The sequence below is a fragment of the Trachypithecus francoisi genome, unplaced genomic scaffold (assembly GCF_009764315.1).
Source record: "Trachypithecus francoisi isolate TF-2019V2 unplaced genomic scaffold, Tfra_2.0 Lachesis_group20, whole genome shotgun sequence".
NCBI lineage: Eukaryota > Metazoa > Chordata > Mammalia > Primates > Cercopithecidae > Trachypithecus > Trachypithecus francoisi.
This window is the reverse complement of record NW_022681466.1, coordinates 53,123,801-53,147,049: the sequence shown is the minus strand read 5'-3', so window position 1 is coordinate 53,147,049 and position 23,249 is coordinate 53,123,801. Positions and strand designations below refer to the sequence as shown.

The 23,249-nt window shown below is 41.0% G+C and overlaps 1 protein-coding gene across 2 annotated transcripts; it reads right to left on the bottom strand.

The window, feature by feature from the left end:
- Positions 1–1,352: 1,352 nt before the first annotated feature.
- Positions 1,353–22,518, bottom strand: WSB1 (WD repeat and SOCS box containing 1). 2 transcript variants are annotated; one of them, XR_004430797.1, is made up of 9 exons: positions 22,106–22,458; positions 13,675–13,843; positions 12,004–12,272; positions 10,438–10,569; positions 8,475–8,575; positions 6,049–7,581; positions 5,162–5,275; positions 3,371–3,478; positions 1,353–2,799 (listed from the first exon to the last, which is right to left on the bottom strand). XR_004430797.1 is itself a non-coding variant. In XM_033184346.1 (9 exons), the coding sequence occupies exons 1-9, from the start codon at positions 22,143–22,145 to the stop codon at positions 2,640–2,642; spliced, it is 1,266 nt and encodes a 421-aa protein (XP_033040237.1). In that variant the 5' UTR covers positions 22,146–22,518; the 3' UTR covers positions 1,353–2,639. The 2 variants fall into 2 exon arrangements, 1 of the variants encoding a protein (XP_033040237.1); XM_033184346.1 differs by having other exon boundaries at positions 6,049–6,221; positions 22,106–22,518.
- Positions 22,519–23,249: the final 731 nt, after the last annotated feature.

Sequence of the window (23,249 nt, the reverse complement as noted above, 5' to 3'; positions counted from 1 at the left end):
GAGAATGTAGCTTCCAAAAATGCTGTTTTGGGCCAGGTTCAGTGGCTCACACCTGTAATCCCAGCATTTTGGGAGGCCGAGGCGAGCAGATCACGAGGTCAGGAGTTTGAGACCAGTCTGGCCAACATAGTGAAACCCCATCTCTACTAAAAATACACACACAAAAAATTATCTGGGCATGGTGGGGAGTGCCTGTAATCCCAGCTACTTGTAAGGCTGAAGCAGGAGAATCGCTTGAACCCAGGAGGTGGAGGCGGCAGTGAGCCGAGATTGCACCACTGCACTCCAGCCCGGGTGACAGTGTGAGGCTCAAAAAAAAAAAAAAAAAAAAGACTGTTCTTTTTACTTGACTGGATATGTTAGTGTGGAAAGTAAAAATAATGCACTGGTGTGAAAAGTAATGGTATCTTATTTATTTATTTAGAGAGAGTCTGTCACCCAGGCTGGAGTGCAGTTGCACAATCTCAGCTCACTGCAAACTCCATTTCTCCAGTTCAAGCAATTCTCTTGCCTCAGCCTCCTAAGTAGCTAGGAGTACAGGCACCCGCCACCATGCCCGGCTAATTTTTATAATTTTAGTAGAGACAGGGGTTTCACTATTTGGTCAGGCTGGTCATGAACTCCTGGCCTTAAGTGATCCACCTGCCTTGGCCTCCCGAAGTGCTGGGACTACAGGTGTGAGCCACTGTGCCCGGCCAGCATATTTTAAAATTATAAAGCTGATATATTACAAAGTAAAATACAGGGGAAAAAAAGTCACAAGAAGTATAAAGGTTAGATGCTTCTTGTGCTTCTTTTTGTAAAATATAGATGATCCTCAAGAAGTAACTTGAGCAGATTTTCTACTGGCCTTCAAATTGATAACCTACACCGCCTACAAATTTTCACATTCCTTAACAGAGCTAACCATAGGAACTTCCAAATAATTTCTCAGTGGAAATGAGTCTTCAAAATCACACATGGCTCGTAAGAGTTTTGCTTTTTTTATGCCTTCTCAAAGGACCCAGACTGCTAGATTTTTATAATAACTACTTTAACCAGATAGGCTTACTATAGGCTGGTAGTTCCCCACTAAAAGATATTTTTCTTTTACTTAGTAGTCACTTTCCTGTGTTCTAGAGCTTCCCTATGCTTTTAAAATACGCATTATCACAACAGTTCTCCCAAAAACAAAACCACCATAAGAGTTGCTGCACTCGGGGAGCCTTGAATGAACTCTAGAGCAGCGCCTGAGTCCTGCATTCTTTATTCATTGTCCTTTTTGCTTGATTTGCCCATAGTGTACCATCACTCTTACAATGGAGACAGATAGAAAGTACTCCACCTAACCTATTTAAGAAACATTTGCAATATACTGTTTTACAAGTCTTTAATTAAAAAAACTCAACAAAAATATATAATTGAGCATTTTACATAATGCATACATTCTTAATATCTGCAGGTAAGATAACAGAAGGCAAAAGCAGATATACTGTATTGCTTCTTTGGCAACTCACCAATATCATCCCCTGCAGAAACACAGATTTTTTTTTTTTTTCAATCTATGGTCTTAAAATAATTGTCCCTTAGTACAAACAACATATTTAGCAGTAATACAGTAGATGGACTTTTCAAATTCACAACAATTTATAATACTTTATACCACAAGGGTAAACTAGTAAGCTGCTTTCTAAAATTAAGGCAGCAGCAGTGTTTAGAGGGGGAGTAATAAAAAAGACATCCTTTTTCTAGTTATATCCTGGCTCTGCCTTCTTTGTTGTTGTTTTTAAATAATGTCACATTCAAGCTCTATGTCTTGGATGACACTCCTAAGGATAATAAAATCCTTTCCCTGTACATAAACTGTGTTTCACTTCCAGGTCACTCTGACACTCTCCAACAAAACCAAATACATTTTGTATGAGGCAACACAACTATTTTTTTTGAGATGGAGTCTCGCTCTGTTGCCCAGGCTGGAGCGCAGTGTGTGATCTTGGCTCACTGCAACCTCCACCTCCTGGGTTCAAGCAATTCTCCTGCCTCAGCCTCCCAAGTAGCTGGGACTACAGGTGCGCACTACCACGCCTGGCCAATTTTTTTTTTTTTTTTTGTATTTTTAGTAGAGACAGTTTCGTCATGTTTGCCTGGCTGCTCTCAAACTGCTGACCTCAGGTGATCTGCCCGCCTCAGCCTCCCAAACTGATGGGATTATAAGCGTGAGCTGCCACACCTCACCCAATTCAACTTTCTTAAGACAATATTTACCATCTAACTCAGTGTCCCAGAATTTAAAAATTCCTTATGCTTTACAGCAAAGATACATATTGTGGCTCTACTGAAGCAATACATACATGTCAGAACTAAAAATCAGAAAAGCAAAAGAGTCCACTCAACATATAGCAGCTTATATCTAAATATATACATGTATGTATGTTTTCACAGTTAAATCTTTTAAAAATTTATTTTTGATATGTTCAGAAGTATTTCTATTGTCTATAAATAATATTTTAAAAGCTCAACTGATCAAAATGCAGTACAAGAACATATCAAATTAAATAAATCTTCTATGTCTTTAAAAACAGATAATTGAAGTCAGTAAAGCTTGAGGTTTGTGTTAAGTGTATTCTGTCAGTCCCTACTACTAGGGAAGGCAGAATCTTCTAAATACGATAGGAGAGAAACTCCAAAAGCTTGGAAGGAACTGGCAGCTCCTGGACTTCTTGGGTGGGCATCACTCTTCGGATTGACATGCGACATAAATGTTGCAGGCTAGGGACCTGCCGTGGAGTGGCCCAAAAATACACACTTCCGTCATGTGTCCTAAACAGAAACAAAGCACATGGTTAGTCACCCAGGTATATGTATTTCAATGTCGCTACAGCTCAAACAACTATCATCCAATACATGTGAGTACTGGAGTCACACACTTCACATTAAAACCCAACTAGGAAGAACTAACCAATGATGTATTCTATAACAAGGTAACACTACTATGTAAGAACACTTATTAGAATTTTTACTAACAATAAACTACTAGCTGCTAAAAGCCACCTTAAGTTGCCCCTTAAAGAAAGCCAGGTGTGGTGGCTCAAGCCTGTAATCCCAGCACTGTGGGAAGCTGAGGTGGGAAGATCACTTGAGGTCAGGGTCAGGAGTTTGAGACCAGCCAGGCCAACATGGTGAAACCCCGACTCTACTGGAAAAACAAATGAACAAACAAATTAGCCAGGAGTGGTGGTGTGCACCTGTAGTCCCAGCTACTCAGGAGGCTGAGGCAAGAGAATCTCCTTGAACTGAGAGACGGAGGCTACAGTGAGCAGAGATTGCACCTTTATACTCCAGCCTGGGGGACTTCATCTCAAAAAAAAAAAAAAGAGAAAAATATATTTACCCAGCAGCTAAAACACTGCCATCAGTAGAGAAGGCACAGCAAAGACCATTGCTCAAAGGTGCAACTTGCACTGGATAATCCTCATCAATTCTCCAGAACCTCACCATTCTGAAAACAAAATAAATTATTTAGTTATCTTGAAGAAAATGTAAGGTAAAAGCAACTTTTTTAAAATTTAGAAAGAAACACCATTGAGTTATAAGTCACAAAATACACAAATCACACCAACAGGCAATTATTGTAACTTGATTTATACAATTATAAAATATTTTAAGGTAATACCAGTTGGTAAACTGGATAAACTTTCACTTAAGAGACTACAATGCATGGTTGCCTTTCCTCCTTCCCAGTGTTCAAACCTAGAATGTTCACACCTGGAAGCTTTCTCCTTACTTTCCCACACTTACAATATAATCAACTTCTAGTCTGTTTCACCCTTTTCCCAAGATATTTTTTAAAGCTAGGTGGGCCTGGTAGCTCACAACCATAATCCTACACACTTTGGGAGGCTGAGGTGCGTAGACTGCTTGAGCCCAGGACTTTAAGACCAGCTTGGGCAACATCAGGAGCCTGTGTCTCCACAAAAAATTTTTTAAAACATTAGCCAGGTGTGGTAGTGTACCCTGTGGTGCAAGCTACTCGGAAGGCTGAGGTGGGAGGATCACTTGAGCCCAGAAAATCAAGGTTGTGGTGAGATGTGATTTGCCACTGCACTATAACCTGGGCAACGAGGCAAGACCCTGTCTCCAAAAAACAAACAAACAAACAAAAAAACAGGAAAAGAAAAAAAGCTTTTCACCTAGGCTGAATGTGTCTACAAATACAGCAGAGAACTAATATGCAGAATCTATCTGAGCAAACAGGAAGACAATGGTTGCAGACAAACAAAAAAAAAACCTCTCTCCATAAGTTTGCTAATATTCTGGAAAGAGAAGAGTTGCCTTATGAATTGATGTTACCAAACTACTCAATGCTATATGCATGAACACTGTAATGATAAAAGGATGTGAAAATGAGATGATTGCAACTAGTTTCTGCTTCTTACCAATAAGTAGCACATCTCATTCATGTGATATTTCATATTCTAGTCTCAATCGTGGATACAAATTATTATTTATTTGTAATTCTTTTGGTTTTATTATTTGTTTCACTTTAGAAATTTCCTTCTGCTTCAACCTTTAAGACATTACTTTAAAAAATCTCTATAAGCTGGGCTAAAAGCTGACTAAAAATCAACCCACTATGCCTAAACAAGTTAAACAAGAAATACAGGGAGAGGAGAGGCATGCATTATCTTTAGTTTACACAGATAACTGTTCTGGCTGATATTCTTTAAGACACAACAAAATCTCCCAGGGGCTCATGTTGAGGAAGAGACATTAAAACTCTTAACTGGGCCGGGCGCGGTGGCTCAAGCCTGTAATCCCAGCACTTTGGGAGGCCAAGACGGGTGGATCACGAGGTCAGGAGATCGAGACCATCCTGGCTAACACTGTGAAACCCCGTCTCTACTAAAAAAAAAAAAAATACAAAAATTAGCGGGCGAGATGGCGGGCGCCTGTAGTCCCAGCTACTCGGGAGGCTGAGGCGAGAGAATGGCGTAAACCCGGGAGGCGGAGCTTGCAATGAGCTGAGATCCGGCCACTGCACTCCAGCCTGGGCGACAGAGCGAGACTCCGTCTCAAAAAAAAAAAAAAAAAAAAAAAAAACTCTTAACTGAAGAAAAGGCTTTAAGGCTTAAGAATGTAAAAGGTAAAGGTAAGTCAGTCAAGCTATAATGCACATACTTACTTATCATCAGCAAGGCTTGCAATATGCAGTCCATCATGGCTAAAAGATACAGATCGTACCCACCGGTCATTTGCTCCTCCAGCAAATATTGGAGTAGGTGGGGGAAACAGGTGCCTGAGGTCAAATACATGTTTTCAGTGGATATCAGTCACTTCAAGAAAACAAAATTACCCAGGTACAAAGTACATCTATCTTTGAATAGTGTTTAAAGTAGCTTTAGTTAATATAACTGAGAAGACTGAGTAGAAATGATACATCCAAATTAAAAGTCACCTGAAAAGAATTAATATTTTATGGTCAGGGACAGTGGCTCACGCCTGTAATCCCAACACTTTGGGAGGCCGAGGCAGGTGGATCATGAGGTCAAGAGATTGAGACCATCCTGGCCAACATGGTGAAACCGTCTCTACCAAAAATACAAAAATTAGCTAGGTGTGGTGGCATGCGCCTGTAGTCCCAGCTACTCAGGAGGCTGAGGCAGGAGAACTGCTTGAACCCAGGAGATGGAGGCTGCAGTGAGCCGAGATCGCACCACTGCACTCTAGCCCTGCGACAGAGCAAGACTGTCTCAAAAAAAAAAAAAAAAAAACTTTGGTTTTAACTGTTTTTCTCCAACAAAAACTCTAAACATAATTAGTACTTCTATAGATAGCTGGGTACTGTTAAGCAGCAAGACTTGTATCAAGACAGCCAAATTTACTTTTAGAATTTATATCTAAAGCTTTCCATTAGTCAAGGGCTTAAATAATACTAACATTATAAAAAAACTAACATTATAAAAATAACAAACTGTAATTTTAGGTTTCATATGTTGGTGATTCTAATTATTCACATAACTTGATAAGCAGAGATGAATTATAGACTAAAATAATTCATGTTGTACCCACCCAAATTCCATCAGAATGTCTCCATCATGTGGATCCCAGATATATACTCGAGTATCGTAAGATGCAGTAGCCAGTAATGCTCCATCAGGAGAAAAGTCACAAGCTACCACATCATGGTGATGTCCTTCTAGTTTCCGTATCATGGTGTATTTATCCATATTCCAAAGTAAAACCTGCAATAAAAAGGCAAATGTTATAGCTTCATTCAGACACACAGAGGACAAAATGGCACATCTTAAACTAAAACTGCTAAATTTAATTAAGATTATATTAAGCATTATAAATTATGAGTAATTTAAAGAATATGCTCAGTGTCACAGTCAGATTAAAATCAGTCTTTAAGTTAATTAAGGCAGACATGCAAATTCTATTTCAAATGTTTCTGTTAAATGTTAATTTAAAAATAAGCCTAAACATAAAATAAAGGCAATGCAATTTAACCACAAAGCTATACTGAAATCCATTTATTCCAAAAACTAATTAACTAAAATATATGGAAATAAATAGGGTTAAGTACTACAAACCCCCTTCTCTTTTTTTCCAGAAACTACCAGATTTTTAAAAAAATATACAGACAGAAAACGTAAGTTTAACAAATTGTTACTCCATTGGCATCTCCCTTTGAGATAATCACTTGTTTACAATAGGCTTGGGTCACCAACTTGAGCCTAGGAAGAGAAACAGATACTGCAAGCAAATAGAATATTCACAGCCAAATGAAATTTCTTTGGCAAACAACAAGGATGTTAAACCACATTACAAAATGAAAATGCTATTTTATGAAAATAATACAGTTACATTTCAATAAATCAAAATTTAACCATCTTATTTTTCCCAAACTGACCACAATCATAAGTCATTTGAAGTATAAAATGGTTCAATTATTTAAGAATAAGTTCACATACAATTTTAGATTCTAAAGATTAGTAGTTAACTGTGCAGAATAGCTCTAAATAGGATTCTAATGTTTACTTCAGTCTGTTATATTAAATGTGAGCTTAGAGGTTTATCCTAATAAGACAATCTCTCCTCTTGGAGTAAAGCAATCCTTTTTGCTTTTTTTTTTTTTTCTGCACAGACATAATACATTATTTCTAAAAGAAAATAAGTACAAATTTTAAATTGAATCAAAGATGTAAGATATCTCTGGAATTTTAAAGAATTCCAAAAAACAGCACAGAGAAACCATTTGAAAGCCAAACACTTTATATTAAATTGGTTTCACTTGTCAGACTCCCAAATCCATAAAACTGGAAAATCAATTTACTTAGGAGTCAGTGAATTTTACTGTGGGGAAAACTACTTTAAAAAAGAAAAAAGAAAGAAAGAAAAGCAGAAAGTGGACATCGACCAGCACCTGTGTACGTACAGTACACCTTGCAGCCGAATGCAAGGTTACTTCATCCTATGGTAAAGGTCGCCCCCAGCCCGGTAGCCAGAGATGCCACTCTTTCTGCCCAGCTAACACCATTGTGCGCCTGTGTGCGAGTGGTGCCAGCATAACCTCAATCACACCAATATTGCTGCCACCACCTGTGACAGGGAAAGCAAGAAGCATATGGAAAACACACAGCCTAAAATAAAATAGCAATGTCAACATCTAATTTTGTTCTTCTTATGATCTGTAAAGAACTAAACTGAGTATCTTGTTTTAAACTTCCAACATTTATAACTATCATTTTAACATACTCCTTGGGTAAATAAAATGCATTTCAACTAGTCTCCCACCCTCCATTAATTCAAAGTGTATTGTAATTATCACATGTATTTGGACTTCAACCATTTTATAAATATTTTTGGCTACTGAGATGCATTTAACTATACTAACTTAGAAATGGTAAACAACTAAAAGAGTTCATCAATAAGCATAACCCTCTTAACAATCACTTTACTTAAGCTGTCTATAGGTATGCTATGTAAGACAAATAGTATCAAATTTCACCTATAACTTAACTCTAGGACATACATGAGTGCTATTTTTATATTATTGTAAGTTACTTTTTTTCAGTTAAATGTACAGGACCAGCTGGGACTCAAAACTTTAAAAACAGCAAACTGGACCAAAAAAATAGAACAACAGAGAAGAAAATAATTAGCAAAGGAATGTCTTAACATATAGACTAGATCTCTTCTACAACACATAAACTTTTCTAGACTTACAAAAAAAAAAAAAAACAACAACAAAAAAGAAAACCCTGATATGCCCCTCATTTTCTATTATCTCTAAAAACAATCCAACTTCTCACTTGGCAATCAGTAACTATATTTAATTTCCTTCATGCAAATTCTCCCCCATCATGAAATAAAACATTTAAAATATTCATGACACCGAGCACAAACTTCATAGGTTACTTAGATTTAAAATGATTATGCACACATTATCATAATCCAATTCACAGTGAATGTACAAGAACTTTGACACATACTGCTTTACTGGCTCCGACTGAACACAGCATAGAAGAGTCAGGAGAGAATGCACAGCTGTACACCCAATTCTGATGCCCCCTCAATACTTTCATCATGTTTCCTGAACAAAAGAAATAATCTGTATTAACCCTAGAATCCACTTCAAATGAGCAGTATTTCAAAACAGCAGTAAATCAAAGGATCACAAACATTTATAGCTGAAAGCAATTTATCTATAACAAGGGTTACTGACATACAACAGCTGCTTATTTTAAATTTTACTGGAACACAATCCTGTCCATGTGTTTACGTTGTGCTCTACAGCAGACAGCATGGTTCACAAGCCTCAAATATTTAACATCTAGCACTTCAAGAAGAAGTCTGGGGCCTGGCGCGATGGCTCTTGTCTGTAATTCCAACACTTCGGGAGGCTGAGGTGGGTGGATCGCTTGAGGCCAGGAGTTCGAGACTAGTCTGGCCAACAGGGTGAAACTCATTGCTACTAAAAAAAAATTAAAAAAATTAGCCAGGCATGGTGGTGCATGCCGGTAATCCTAGCTACTTGGGAGGCTGAGGCACAAGAATTACTTGAACCTGGGAGGCAGAGGCTGCAGTGAGCTGAGATGGCACCACAGAACTCCAGCCTAAGTGACAGAAAAAGTCTGGGACACCCCAGCCCCACCCCATCTATAGAAGACTAAATTTTTAGTTCAATCCCCTTATTTTAAAAGTTAAGGAACTGGAACACAACAGCAAGGTTAAGAAACTTGACCATCTTCAAAATGCCTTTTCATTCTTCCTTTTTGAAAACCTACAACCCACTCCAAAGTCCTTGTGTATTATGCCCACAGCACACAGCTATGCTTAAGTATACTGAACTCTTAGTTTTACAAAAACTTACTGAGTGCCTATGCATGCCAGGCCCTATGCCGGCACTGAGGATATAGCTGGAAATAAGGCAAGGACTCTACTATCTTGGAGCTTATATTTTACTAAGCCTATGTTCTTAAAACATGTACACTGCTGAAATTAGTTTGAGATAAGCAAGCATCATTCGATATGCAAAAGAAAATAAAAATTATTAAAATATTTCAACTGTTGGGATCCCTTTGCACCTCAACAGCTGAGCAGATAAAATGCAGAGAAGGTCCTTCATGACTTGTTAATGTTAGCATAGTATTTTATTAAGGAATGGTTACTACTTATCAGCTGGAACATCTCCATATCTGAGAGTTTTGTTTCCTACTAATTCAATTAAAGCTTTATTACCCCTAGGCAAGCCTGTTAACCTCTAGCTTGAGGCTGTTAGAGCACCAACAGACCTTAAATTTAAGGTTTTAGTTAAACATATAAACTCTTTCATTAGGGACTAAGAAAGGGGAAGAGATGCTCATCTCAAATGAGGTAGCATCTCCAAAACTTTGTAAGGCTTAGAGAAAGGTGAGTACTTGACACCAACATATCTTTCTATTGTATTGGACAGTAAATCTTTCCCTTTTTATAAAAGCATGTCTTAACCTAGCCAATTTATTATAATGCTTACTAATATTTACGTATTATAAATTCTGGTATGTAGGTCATGTTTTAATTTAAATTTTATTAGATACTAAGTTATTTCAGATCTACCTAAATTTTCCCTAAGCCAATGCACTAAGTTAATAACCCTCCCTAAGGGGACATAAACAGACTGGTTCCATAAAACCCTAAATCTGATCCATATTTGGTCCTCAGATAGTTGATACAGATCTATGAGTTTCTGAATAATATCAGATCATTTACTTCGAATAACTGTTGGCTTCTATTCTGGGTCACATTTATGTTTTTCTTTGACCTATTCAGGAAAGGAACCAAAATGTTAGGCAGAGAAAAGGAACTTTGATCACATGCCATTTTTAAAGTCAAATGCCCCAAATGTTCCCAATACCTCTCAATAGTAGTATCAAGAAACGAATCCTAGTTCATAGTTTGGAAAAAAAGACATACCATCATCTTTCAGGTCCCATACTCTGAGAGTTTTGTCTCTTGAAGCTGACACCAGGATCAAGCTTCCATCTGGAGCAAAAGTTAAATCTCTGACCACTTCAGTATGATCTACCAAGTTAAGGAGGAGTTTTCCTAAATACGATAGAAAAGGGACAAAAAAGACAGTATTAATGTTTTTGTTTTGTTCTTATTTTTCTTGAGACAGGGTCTCACTCTGTCACTCAGGCTGGAGTGCAATGGCACAATCTTGGTTCACTACAGCCTCCACCTCCTAGGTTCAAGCAATCCGCCTACCTCAGCCTCCGAAATAGTTGGAACTATAGTTACAAGTCACCATGGCTCGCTTTTTTTTTTTGTAGTGATGGAGTCTCACCATGTTGCCCAGGCTTGTCTAGAACTTCTGGGCTCAAGTGATCCCCCAGTTTTGGCCTCCCAAAGTGCTGGAATTACAGGCATGAACTTTAAAATATAAAATCAAATTATTTCTTTGCTTGTTATTTCCCTGGCCTAGGAAATGTTAAGCTCCCCCAAAGATTCATGTTATCCCACAACAACTTTAGTTTTCAAACATGATCCCAGTGAAAAAAATGTATTTAAATAATACCGTAAGAGCTTTGTTTTCTTTTTTTTTTTGAGACGGAGTCTTGCTCTGTCGCCCAGGCTGAAGTGTAGTGGCCAGATCTCAGCTCACTGCAAGCTCCGCCTCCCGAGTTTACGCCATTCTCCTGCCTCAGCCTCCCGAGTAGCTGGGACTACAGGCGCCCGCCACCTCGCCCGGCTAGTTTTTTGTATTTTTAGCAGAGACGGGGTTTCACCGTGTTAGCCAGGATGGTCTCGATCTCCTGACCTCGTGATCCGCCTGTCTCAGCCTCCCAAAGTGCTGGGATTACAGGCTTGAGCCACCGCGCCCGGCCTAAGAGCTTTGTTTTCTAAGAAAATCTACGTGTTCATCTTACTTTTTTCAAGAACCCAAATTCTGACTCATTATCACCTATGTTAGTATCACTTGTTATGTTCTAATGTATATGTTGTTTTAATGCTTCTTTAAAAATCCTTTACATTTTTGAGTAATATTATATGCCAGAAAGTGTTTTAGGCAATAAGCAACACATTGATTTTTAGTTGCCCAAAGAATTTAATTTCTCAACCTATCTAAACTTTCACTAAACCTTTCCAAGTTGAGATAATGATTGTTGAAATTTGATTGACCTTGAAAACCTCTAAGCTATCAATCATTGAAAAAGCACAAAGAAAACACCTTGACATGTGAGTCATTAACTAAGTAACTAGGTTATAAAGGACAACTAATTAAACATTCCCTAGAAAAGCCTTTCCTACTATACTACTCTCTTAAGAGTGATGAAGCAATACGAACTCTTATCATTTTCCTAAATTAAAATGATGAGCTGAAGAAGGTGATATTCAGGTCAAATTATAAAGACACACTTATGCCATCAATTCTTGCTTTTCAGTAAGCTGAAATCCTCAAAACCTAATTCCAGTGCCTGTGAGTAGTGCCCTGCATCACAAAATAATACATTTGCTTTAAAAACTATGAATCCATACCTGTATATACATCCCATATTTTGATACGCCCATTGTTCAACCCTGTAGCAAGAAGTAGCTGATCTTGTCCAAATCTGAAGCGATGCCATTCTATATTTACACAGCGACTCTGTTTTTCTGGAACTGACGACCCAAAAGCGAGACTCCAGACTATATCTCCACAGTCTATAATATGTTCACGAGGCTTATTTTTCTGACCACCATCACTATTTTGTCTTGGCAATCTTAAACTGCTTGAATTGGTAACATTCTTGGTGCCATGCAAGAGACTGGGGTGGGGGAAGTCAGATGGAAATTGTATTATTATTCACTCTGGACTCCTCTGGACATTGAATAATTACAACTGTTTGTTAAAATAACCTCAGTGTTGTTATAATGACACCAAATAACAATAGAATCCTATAGACAGGAAGGGAAAGGTTGCTATTTGAACTACGAGAGAAGGACCGAATAAATTCAGGTCATTAATGGAAACTCTCAGTGACTGAGCAGTAAGTTCAACAATAAAGCAATTTATATTATAACTTATTTGCCTCCCAGAATTTCCTCAAAACCACCGTATCAACTGGTGCACCTTCAACCTAAAAACACAAATATAAATAAGCAAAAACCAACCAACCAACCAAAAAAAAACCCAGTAACTTAAGATATGGTCAAGCTGATACCAGAAAATTGCCTTAAGGGAGAAAAAAAATCCTCAAACCATGACCAGTTTCCCATAGGTTCTAGACCTCAAGTAATACGTAATGAGAACATTAGTGACTATAACCATGAAGGTCTACTAGATACAAAAAAAAAACAGGGAAAGATCCAATATAGCATATTATACATTTTAGAAAAACATTCAACAAACATCCAAACTCAGTTTACCCAAGCAGAGGGACCATATGTCCATTAAAAACAAAAACAACAACAACAAAGGCCCAGGCTTGGTGGCTCACGCTTGTAATCCTAGCACTTTGGGAGGCCGAGGAGGGTGGATCAGCTGAAGTCAGGAGTTCGAGACCAGCCTGGCCAAAATGGTGAAATCCCTGTCTCTACTACTATGCATCAGTTACCCAACATGTTGTAAAATCCAAGTGAATCCAAAAAGCTTCACATCACAGAAGTCAGCTGCTCTGGCACAACACTATATATATGCATTTGTTAGACACAATCTGACTTTAATGTACAGAAAAACTTAATGTATAAATAAGACCAGAAAATTCTTTTTTTTTGAGACAGAGTTTGGCTCCGTCACCCAGGCTGGAATGCAGTGGTGCTATCTCGACTCACTGCAACCTCCGACTCCTGGGTTCAAGCAATTCTTCTGCTTCAGCCTCCTGAGTAGCTGGGACTACAGGTGTGCCACACCATGCCCAGCTAGTCTTTGTATTTTCAGTAGAGATGGGGTTTCACCATATTGGCCAGGCTGGTCTCAAACTCCTGACCTCAAGTGATCTGCCTGCATTGTTCTCCCAAAGTGCTGGGATTACCGGCCTGAGTCACTGCGCCTGGCCCAAAGAATTCTTTACACAAAATTTCCAATAAATATATTCAGCCCATGATTAAAACTCACAACACCATCTATAAAGTAAAACTTAAATATCAAAATGTTTTTATTACCCTACACTGAGAGAAAATAGTAAATTCCACAAACAGATACAAAATACAGAAAAGAAAAAGTCTTACAAGTTCTGAAGGCACTGGGACCACGGAACAAGTTTTACTGTGCGATGTCCTTGTGACCAAGCAAAGTATGAACCATCTGGAGCAAAAGCAACAGTCCAATTTTCACGACCACATTTCTTGTCAAAAGGAGCTGCAGGAGCTAAAAGTTCACCTATAGTACGTGATCTCACTAAAAGGAAAAATAAAAATACCTGATATCATATATAACCAACAATACGTGTGAGACTGCTTCCATATTACTTTGGGATTGAGTTTCTTCTTTCTTCCATGCAGACAAAGTATAATGAGTTCTGCATTCCATCCTCTAACTGGGGGTATGCAGTATATGAAGACCCCTTAATGATAATGACTATCTCCAAGTTTTGATAAAGTGATTTCCCTAAAATTTCCCAATACAAGAGTTTTAAAGAAAGTTTCAGTAAAAAAAACTGGTCAAGTAATAATAATGTAATGACCAATAAGATTTAACAATTATAAAAGTCCTAACTTTTGCATTGTATTATGTTCTCATCAAATTATTAACATTTAAAATGCAAGAAATTAAACTTAGTTGGCAAAGTATCTTCCAAATTAAATTTCTTAGCTTTCAAAAACCATACTTCACTATAAAATACAATATTACACCATTACTCAAAGGAAAGCACTATAAAATATGCTATCCAAACAAATATTTGTGTCCTTTTCAGGCCAGGTCATAAAAATCACAAAACCCTCAGAACTAGAAGAGACTTAAAGGTTGTCTAGTCCAGGCCGGGCGCGGTGGCTCAAGCCTGTAATCCCAGCACTTTGGGAGGCCGAGACGGGCGGATCACGAGGTCAGGAGATCGAGACCATCCTGGCTAACACAGTGAAACCCCGTCTCTACTAAAAATACAAAAAACTAGCCGGGCGAGGCGGCGGGCGCCTGTAGTCCCAGCTACTCGGGAGGCTGAGGCAGGAGAATGGCGTGAATCCGGGAGGCGAGCTTGCAGTGAGCTGAGATCCGGCCACTGCACTCCAGCCTGGGCGACAGAGCGAGACTCCGTCTCAAAAAAAAAAAAAACAAAAAAAAAAACCACAAAGGTTGTCTAGTCCAACCAGTGCTTTAGAAATCCATTATAGGCCCGGTGTGGTTGCTTACACCTGTAATCCCAACATTTTGGAGGCTGAGATAGGTGGATCACTTGAGGTCTGGAGTTCGAGACCAGCCTGGTCAACATGGTGAACCCCGTCTCTACTAAAAATACAAAAAACTAGCCGGGCGAGGCGGCGGGCGCCTGTAGTCCCAGCTACTCGGGAGGCTGAGGCAGGAGAATGGCGTGAATCCGGGAGGCGGAGCTTGCAGTGAGCTGAGATCCGGCCACTGCACTCCAGCCTGGGCGACAGAGCGAGACTCCGTCTCAAAAAAAAAAAAAAACAAAAAAAAAAAACCACAAAGGTTGTCTAGTCCAACCAGTGCTTTAGAAATCCATTATAGGCCCGGTGTGGTTGCTTACACCTGTAATCCCAACATTTTGGGAGGCTGAGATAGGTGGATCACTTGAGGTCTGGAGTTCGAGACCAGCCTGGTCAACATGGTGAAACCCTGTCTCTACTAAAAATACAAAAATCAGCTGGGCGTGGTGTTGGGCACCTGTAATCCCAGCATGAGGTAAGAGAACTGCCTGAACCCAGGAGGCAGAGGTTGCAATAAGCCGAGAAAGTGCCACTGTACTCCAGCCTGGGTGGAGTGAGACTCTGTCTCAAAAACAAAAAAGCTAAAATAAAAGAAATGCATTATAGCTGGCATGGTGGTATGCTGGAGCATGCCTGTAATACCAGCTTCTTGGAAGGCTGAGGCATAAGAACTGCTTGAGCCTTGAGGTGGAGACTGTAGTGAGCCACGACTGCGTCATTGCACTCCAGCCTGGGTGACAGAGGAAGACTCTGTCACTGAAAAAAAAAAAGAAGAAATAAAACCAAAATGCATTATATTTGTGATTGTCAAATAGTGGTCCTTAAGAGTCTTCCTAATGGGCCTCACACTGACTCAAAAATGGAAGTATTTTGTTTTTAAGGACAAAAATGGACAATTTTAAATTCAGATTACTAAAATTTGTATTCCTAACAAAAATTGCCATGTTGCCAGAGTATACGGAGAATACTACTTCCATATTTAACAACAAGCATGATCAACAAGCTCATACTGCAATGTATGCATGCAAACTCAGTTAGAATTTTCTTTTTTTTTTTTTTTTTTTTTTTTTTTGAGGCGGAGTCTCGCTCTGTCGCCCGGCTGGAGTGCAGTGGCCGGATCTCAGCTCACTGCAAGCTCCGCCTCCCAGATTTACGCCATTCTCCTGCCTCAGCCTCCCGAGTAGCTGGACTATAGGCGCCCGCCACCTCGCCCGGCTAGTTTTTGTATTTTTTTTAGTAGAGACAGGTTTCACCGTGTCAGCCAGGATGGTCTCAATCTCCTGACCTCGTGATCCACCCGTCTCGGCCTCCCAAAGTGCTGGGATTACAGGCTTGAGCCACCGCGCCCGGCCTAGAATTTTCTCAATCTGGGGAAAGGAGCTTCTTTATTAGTGTATCACCTATTTTGGGTTGGTCTTAATTTTCCCTATTATCTATTTTGTGGTCAGTTGTCTGGTCAACTGTACAGTGTATAATAATACATTTTATGTATTTCTGGTTTAAACCTTCCAACATCTAACCTTTAATATAGTTTATGTACTGCTGTTCATGTAAGAACCACTTACACTGCTATAGTTAGAGAACCTGGACATGGACACATACATATATACACATATATATATATACACACACACACACACACCCCCCCCCCCAAAACCTACTTGTTCAGTTTGAATGTATGCTCCGTCAATAGTTAGTATAGCACCTGGCATATGACAGGTGCTCAGTAAGTATTTATTGAATGAATATGAAAGCACACATTTATGCTCCCATTCTACAGTGATTTAAATATGTTATCTGCCCAACTCTTGACACCTTAACAAATAGGTGTGGTTTTTATGATATTCATAATTAGGCTTACACTATTTTGGTGCAACTGAGACGGCTTTTAATGACTCAAAATCTTCCTCGTACCACTCTACCCACTCAGTACTGATTCTGACCTAAGAGAATAAGCCTACTGCTATCCTCATAACATTTATATATTGAAGATAGCCATGAATGAAATCTTTTTACCAGGCTAAAAGATTTCTATCCTTCCAATCATACCTTAGATCACATGGTTTCAAGTCCATTTCCCATCCTAACTTCATCATACCTTTCTGGATAAATTCTAGTTAGTAGTGGCCCTCATCAAAGTGGCACCCAGAACTAACCACAATACTTCAGGTGTGGTTTAATCAAAGCTGCAGAGTCCCCCACCCACCCACCTACCCCGTATTAGCACAGCTTAAGATGACATTAACTTTACTGGCAGTCACATAACTTTCTGTTTTCTTGAGTCAGGGTCTCGCTCTGTCACCCAGGCTGGAGTGCAGTAGCACAATAACGGGGTACTGTAGCCTTGACCTCCCAGGCTCAGGCGATCCTCCTGCCTCAGCCTCCCAAGCAGCTGGGTCCACAGACATGCACCACCACACCCAGTTAATGTTTTTATTTTTGTAGAGGTAAGTTCTCCCTTTGTTGCCCAGGCTGTCTCAAACTACTTTGGGAGGCTGAAGTGATCTTTCCACCTTCAGCCTCCCAAAGTACTGGGATTACAAGTGTGAGCCACATAACTTTCTTAATACAAAATTCACAAACTTAGTGACCCTCAAATGCCTGCAGAAACTTTTAACATACAAATGATTTCAGAAACAGCATGCTGCTCAGGTTTCCTTACATTTTTCCAAACCCACAGCCTTATTTGTTCCTTTTACCAGGGTTCTTTATATGCCTGGCCTCTGAATTTGCAACCCCTACCTGCGTAATTTTTTTAGACAGGGTCTTGCTCTGTTGCCAAGGCTGGAGTGCTGAGGCAAACTCGTAGGCTTAAATGATCCTCCTGCCTCAACCTCTTGAGTAGCTATAGCAGGGACTACGGGCACATGCCCCCACACTTGGCTAACTTAAAGAAACAAAAACAAACTTTTTTTTCTTTTTTTTTAAGACAGAGTCTTGCTCTGTCGCCCAGGACGGAGTGCAGCAGCTTGATCTTGGCTCATTGTAACCTTCGCCTCCCGGGTTCAAGCAATTCTCCTGCCTCAGCCTCCCAAGTAGCTGGGATTACAGGCATGCACCACCACGCCCTAATTGTTATTATTATTTTTTGTATTTTTAGTAGAGACGGGGTCTCATCATGTTGGTCAGGCTGGTCTCGAACTACTGATCTCGTGATCCACCTGCCTCAGCCTCCCAAAGTGCTCGGATTACAGGTATGAGCCACTGCGCCCGGTAAAAAAACAATTTTTTATAGATAGGGTCTTGCTATGTTGCCCAGGCTGGTCTCCAGCTTCTGGCCTGAAGTGATCCTCCCACCTTGGTTTCCCAAAGCGGTGAGATTAAGGCATGAGCCACTGCATCAGGCATATTTTTTTTTTAACTTGGATTCCTGTTTAACCACATCTATCTTTTAAAACTCATAAATTTTAGGAGGGGAAAAAATGCTAAGTTCACATATGAGGGAAGCAAGTTTAAAATCAACTTAAAAGTCTCTACAGAGAATATTTATGTAACTTGTATACAATGAGGAACAGCCCTTGCATTCAATTTCAAGAACATCTAGTAAATGAGACTAAAATTAAGCTCTCCCTTAGCAAGCATAAGCAAGACTAAACTTCTCATACAAGAGTTTCTTTTTTCTTTTCTTTTTTTTTTTTTTTGAGACAGAGGCTCGCTCTGTTGCCCAGACTGGAGTGCAGTGGCACGATCTCTGCTCACTGCAACCTCCACCTCCGGATTCAAGCAATTCTCCCTGCCTCAGCCTCCCGAGTAGCTGAGATCATAGGTATGCACCATCATGGTGCCCACCACCACGCCCAGCTAATTTTTGTATATTTTGGTAGAGATGGAGTTTCACCATGTTGGCCAGGCTGGTCTTGAACTCCTGACCTCAGGTGATCTGCCTGCCTCAGCCTCCCAAAGTGCTGGGATTACAGGCATGAGCCACCATGCCCAGTCTAGATTGTATTTTAAGGTTACTCTATATTTTTCTTCTACCTTGACCACAATCATGGAACGCCTTGTGTACAGTGGTAATAGGACAGGCATAATGGTAATCCCAACACTCTGGTAGGCCAAGGTGAATGGATCACTTGAGCCCATGAGTTTGAGATCAGCCTGGGATATACTGAGTACCTCGTCTCTACAAAAAATTTTAAAAATCAGCAAGTGTGATGGCAGGCACCTGTAGTCCCAGGCTGAGGTGGCAGAATTGCTCGAGCCCAGGAGGCAGAGGTTGCAGAGAGCCAAGATTTCACCACCACACTCCAGCTTGGGTGACAGAGCAAGCCTCTGTCTCAAAACAAACAAAAAAAAAGAGTAGGTCGGAGGCAGTGGCTCACGCCTGTAATCCCAGCACTTTGGGAGGCCGCCTGTAATCCCAGCACTTTGGGAGGCCGAGGAGGGTGGATCACCTGAGGTCAGGAGTTTCAGACCAGCTTGGCCAACACGGTGAACCACCCCCGCGCCCCCCACCTTCTGTACTAAAAATACAAAAAATAAGCCGGGTGTGGTGGCATGAACCTGTAATCCCAGCTACTCGGGACCGTGAGGCAGGAAAATCGCTTGATCCCAAGAGGTGGAGCTTGCAGTAAGCTGAGATTGCACTACTGCACTCCAGCCTGGACGACAGAGCGAGACTCAGTCTCAAAAGGAAAAAAAAAAAAAAAGTAAAAGAGCGGTAACAGTTACTAAAACATTGGTTCGGATAGCAGAGACAATGAAATAATAACATATTTATAACATAATTCTCAAATATATACAAACTCAAGAAATACAGCCATTATAAAAACTGCCAAATAAATGCATTTATCTGTTAAAAATTACTAATAATTGCCTTGATTGTGTTTCTTTGCTGGACAACAGGTATATCAAATTGCCTTTGGTACTTTAATAAAATGTTTTAAGCGCTCAATTTAAATACTGGCACAATTTTATAAACCTAGCACAAAGTTTGTAATAAAGTGCTTTGAAAAAAAATTTTTAAGTTAAATCTTTATTACATTATCTGTAACTGTTTAATGTTAGCTACAGAAATGTATGATTTAATGACCTTGTTAACGGAAAGGCTGCCTGCCACGGGAAATCAGCCTAAGACACAATACTACATTATTAATATCTGTAAAATAACAACATATCATCTGAGTCACTGCTGAACCAAGCAAATCAGATTTACCTCCTTCTTTACATTCCTCCCCAAAATTTCATAACCAGAAAGGGACGATCTATGGCTGTGCCTCGTGAAAGAGGGCAGTAGCATCATACAGAATTATTTGATCATTCATGGAATCTTGCCTCTACTCTCTGTATGTCCTCAAGAAACTAAACTTGGCTTGGCTTTTAATTAACACCCAAGAAAAGAAAAAACATAAATCGTTAATCATAGAGTTAAAAAGCTACACAGGAGAAATGTTTAACCTTGTACTAGTAACTTTTATACCATATCCAGGAACACTGAGACTTAAATAAGAAAAAAAAAAAAAAGAAAGAAAAAAAGAAAAGAAAAGAGAAATCAGGGGCTGGCGGGGGAACACTTAGTGGATGGTTCTACTTTATGTAGGTATGCTATCCATCTCTTAGAAAACAGAACCGGAAATCCGGGCGCGGTGGCTGAAGTCTGTAATCCTAGCACTTTGGGAGGCAGAGGCGGGTGGATCACCTGAGGTCGGGAGTTCGAGACCAGCCTGACCAACATGGAGAAACCCCATCTCTACTAAAAACACAAAAATTAGCCGGGTGTGGAGGCGATGCCTGTAATCTCAGCTACTCGGGAGGCTGAGGCAGGAGAATCGCTTGAACCCGGGAGGCGGAGGTTGCAGTGAGCCAAGATCGTGCACTCCAGCCTGTGCAACAAGAGCAAAAACTCCTTCTCAAAAGAGAAAACAAACAAACAAAAAACAGGACCGGAAAGTTTTCAAAATGGTTTATCACGATGAAAGTAAAATACAGATTAAAAAAAAGGCAGATCACTCGTCTATAACATTATGGTGTAGCGAAATAAAAGAAAAACCCACTGAACTGATAAGAACTTTTGAGTTCTTTGTCCCACTTCGTGATATACTTTCTAGTCTTAAAATACACTTAAAATAACTGGACACAAATTTTGTGTTCTTTGCATTTTTTTTTCTTTTTTCTGTGTGAACTCTGCTGCAATTTTTTTTCCTTTTTTTCTGTGTTTGTATCTTTAAAAATGGTTATTAAAACCAGGGTTAAAGTCCCTTCCTAATCAATCATCCCTAAGACAACAAAAGTCCAGAATTCTAAAACAGCTGTTTCTAGATATAAAAATTCACCCACATAGAAAAGAGTGGGCGTTTTGGCTACTTCAGCCTCTTTCTTTCCTTCTCTAGAAATAACTCCTCCTTGTATTTAGTAAAGGCACACATTCACTTCAAGAGCAGGAAAATGTAAACGGTCTCTGCTCAGTGGCCACAGCTATTACTTAACACAGTAAGATCAGTGTTTGCTAAGTGTATCAGCCAATGTACAGCACCCCCAACACCATCAAACGTTGTTTCAGTTATTTTACTTTAAAAGAGGATTTAAATAATGCGACGTGCATTATTTAACCACTAGGCAGGTGTGGACGCACAACCTTCAACACTAATTGCCCTTTACTCGGCCGGCCAGGGATACACACTAAGCCAGAAAAGCCTTTCCAGAGTTTCCTCTTCCGCACAAAAGCTTTCCTTGGGTCACTCCACCCAACCGCCCAGCTCCTCCCTTATGTGTTTGAAAGATAATTCTGAAAGAGTCTCCTCCCCCGAACCGCTGCGTTTCTTAACGCCACAACATTTTTAAAAATACCGTATTACTTTTGCTAGGCTATTGGGACCTCTTCCGTCTCATTTCTCATCTAAGTGTGGTTAGTACACACGAGGACCCCCTCCTTTCGTTACCGCTCGGAATCCACAAGTTTAGTTTTCTCCATTGTAAACCTAAAGTCCCTGAGTGGCCCTTCCCTGTCCACTCGACAGTCAAATCCTGAGCCAGGAACCCCAGGACAAGAACCCCGCGCGGACCTCCGACGAAGAAACCGGTGTCCGTGCCCGCCCCAGCCACACAGCAACCGCGAGGGAGCACAGTAGGTGCTGCATCCACATCGGTGACGTTTACCCGCCCCCTCCCACCCCCCACCAACTCCTACCGAGGCGGCTTCCTCCTCCTAGCTCTTGGGCTGGCCCTGGCGCACTCGAGCTCTTCCCTCAGACTCGGAGTCGCTTCCTCCCAAACCTCCTCCGGGGAGTCCCTGCCTTTCCCCGGCCCTCACGCGCCCACCCACGGTCCCAATCCTCACCGATCTCTTTCTCGTTGACCCTCGGGGGAAAGCTGGCCATCTATGGGGCACCGTCTGATTCCGGGAATACGATGTGGACCCAACGACAGAGAAGAGAGTGGCGAACGCTGAGGGGCGTGGCGAGGGGTTGGTCCCTCCCGCGCCGGGGCAGCGGAGACGGGCGAGGGCGGCCGCTGCGGCTTCTGCTAACTGCCCCGGGAAAGCTCCCGAAGGCCTCAGACCAAAGTACGCGGTCAAACACAGACAATAGTCCCTGTACCCAGCCTCGCGCCTGCGGAGCAAGTCTGTTCCCCCAACGCTGCCGACCGCAAACGAGACACTGGAGTCAAAATGGCGGGCGGCGAGGGAGATAACTGGGCGGCAGGGGCGCGGCCACGTGACGTCAGAACCCGTGGCTCCGCCTCCCAACGCACTGGACGTGATCTCCAGGGCCCGGCGCTAGCGCGCGGGTGTTACCTGGGGGCCTTGCAAGGGGAGATCCAACCCAGGCTGGATCCGCTGACTGTGCCTGTAAGCCTGTGGCGTCTTCTGGGCTTGGATGTCTGATGTGGAGTTTATAAGCTGAAGTGCCTTTGAAAAGGGCAAGCAGAGAATTGTATTATTAGCCTCCTAGCTTAAAGATTGCATGGAACTTAAACTGGCTGAACGGAAAAGAACAAAAAGACATTTCAAGTTTTCACTCAGTTTAGCCAACTCCCCAGCCCACAAGTATTGGGGAACTGAAGGATACACTGATGAAAAAGATAGGATTAAAATTAACATCGTTGTGCACCACCTGTCCAGCTACGATTGTTCGGACCTGAGCCAGCAGGTTTTAGGAAGGGCCGAGGGGAACGAGAAGGAGACTCTGGTGTGATCGCGCCGCAAGGCGCCGCGAGGCCTCGCTGGACCGCCTTTGTCGTGGCTGGTGCCTGCAGCCTGATCGGTTGTGTAGGAGCTGGTTGTCCCCAGAGTCCTGACCGCTGGCCAAGATAGATCCCACTGTGTCAGCTCAGAATTGGTACTTCCTGCACCTTACCTGAAGGCCTCTGGGAGGCACCTAGTTGTCCACACATCAGACTGATAAATGTGTCAGTGTCTGCCAGATGCCAACTTGGTTCCCGGTCACAGATGACATATTTGCATTTTAATGGCTTCTCGTGTG

Excerpts from the sequence above, each read along its gene's own strand:
- WSB1 (XM_033184346.1), bottom strand. The coding sequence starts at position 22,145 with ATGGCCAGCTTTCCCCCGAGGGTCAACGAGAAAGAGATCG. Across the intron at positions 13,844-22,105 it reads GGTCAACGAGAAAGAGATCG|TGAGATCACGTACTATAGGT; the intron begins GTGAGGATTGGG and ends TTTTCCTTTTAG. Across the intron at positions 2,800-3,370 it reads GGCAGTGTTTTAGCTGCTGG|GACACATGACGGAAGTGTGT; the intron begins GTAAATATATTT and ends GTTTCTGTTTAG.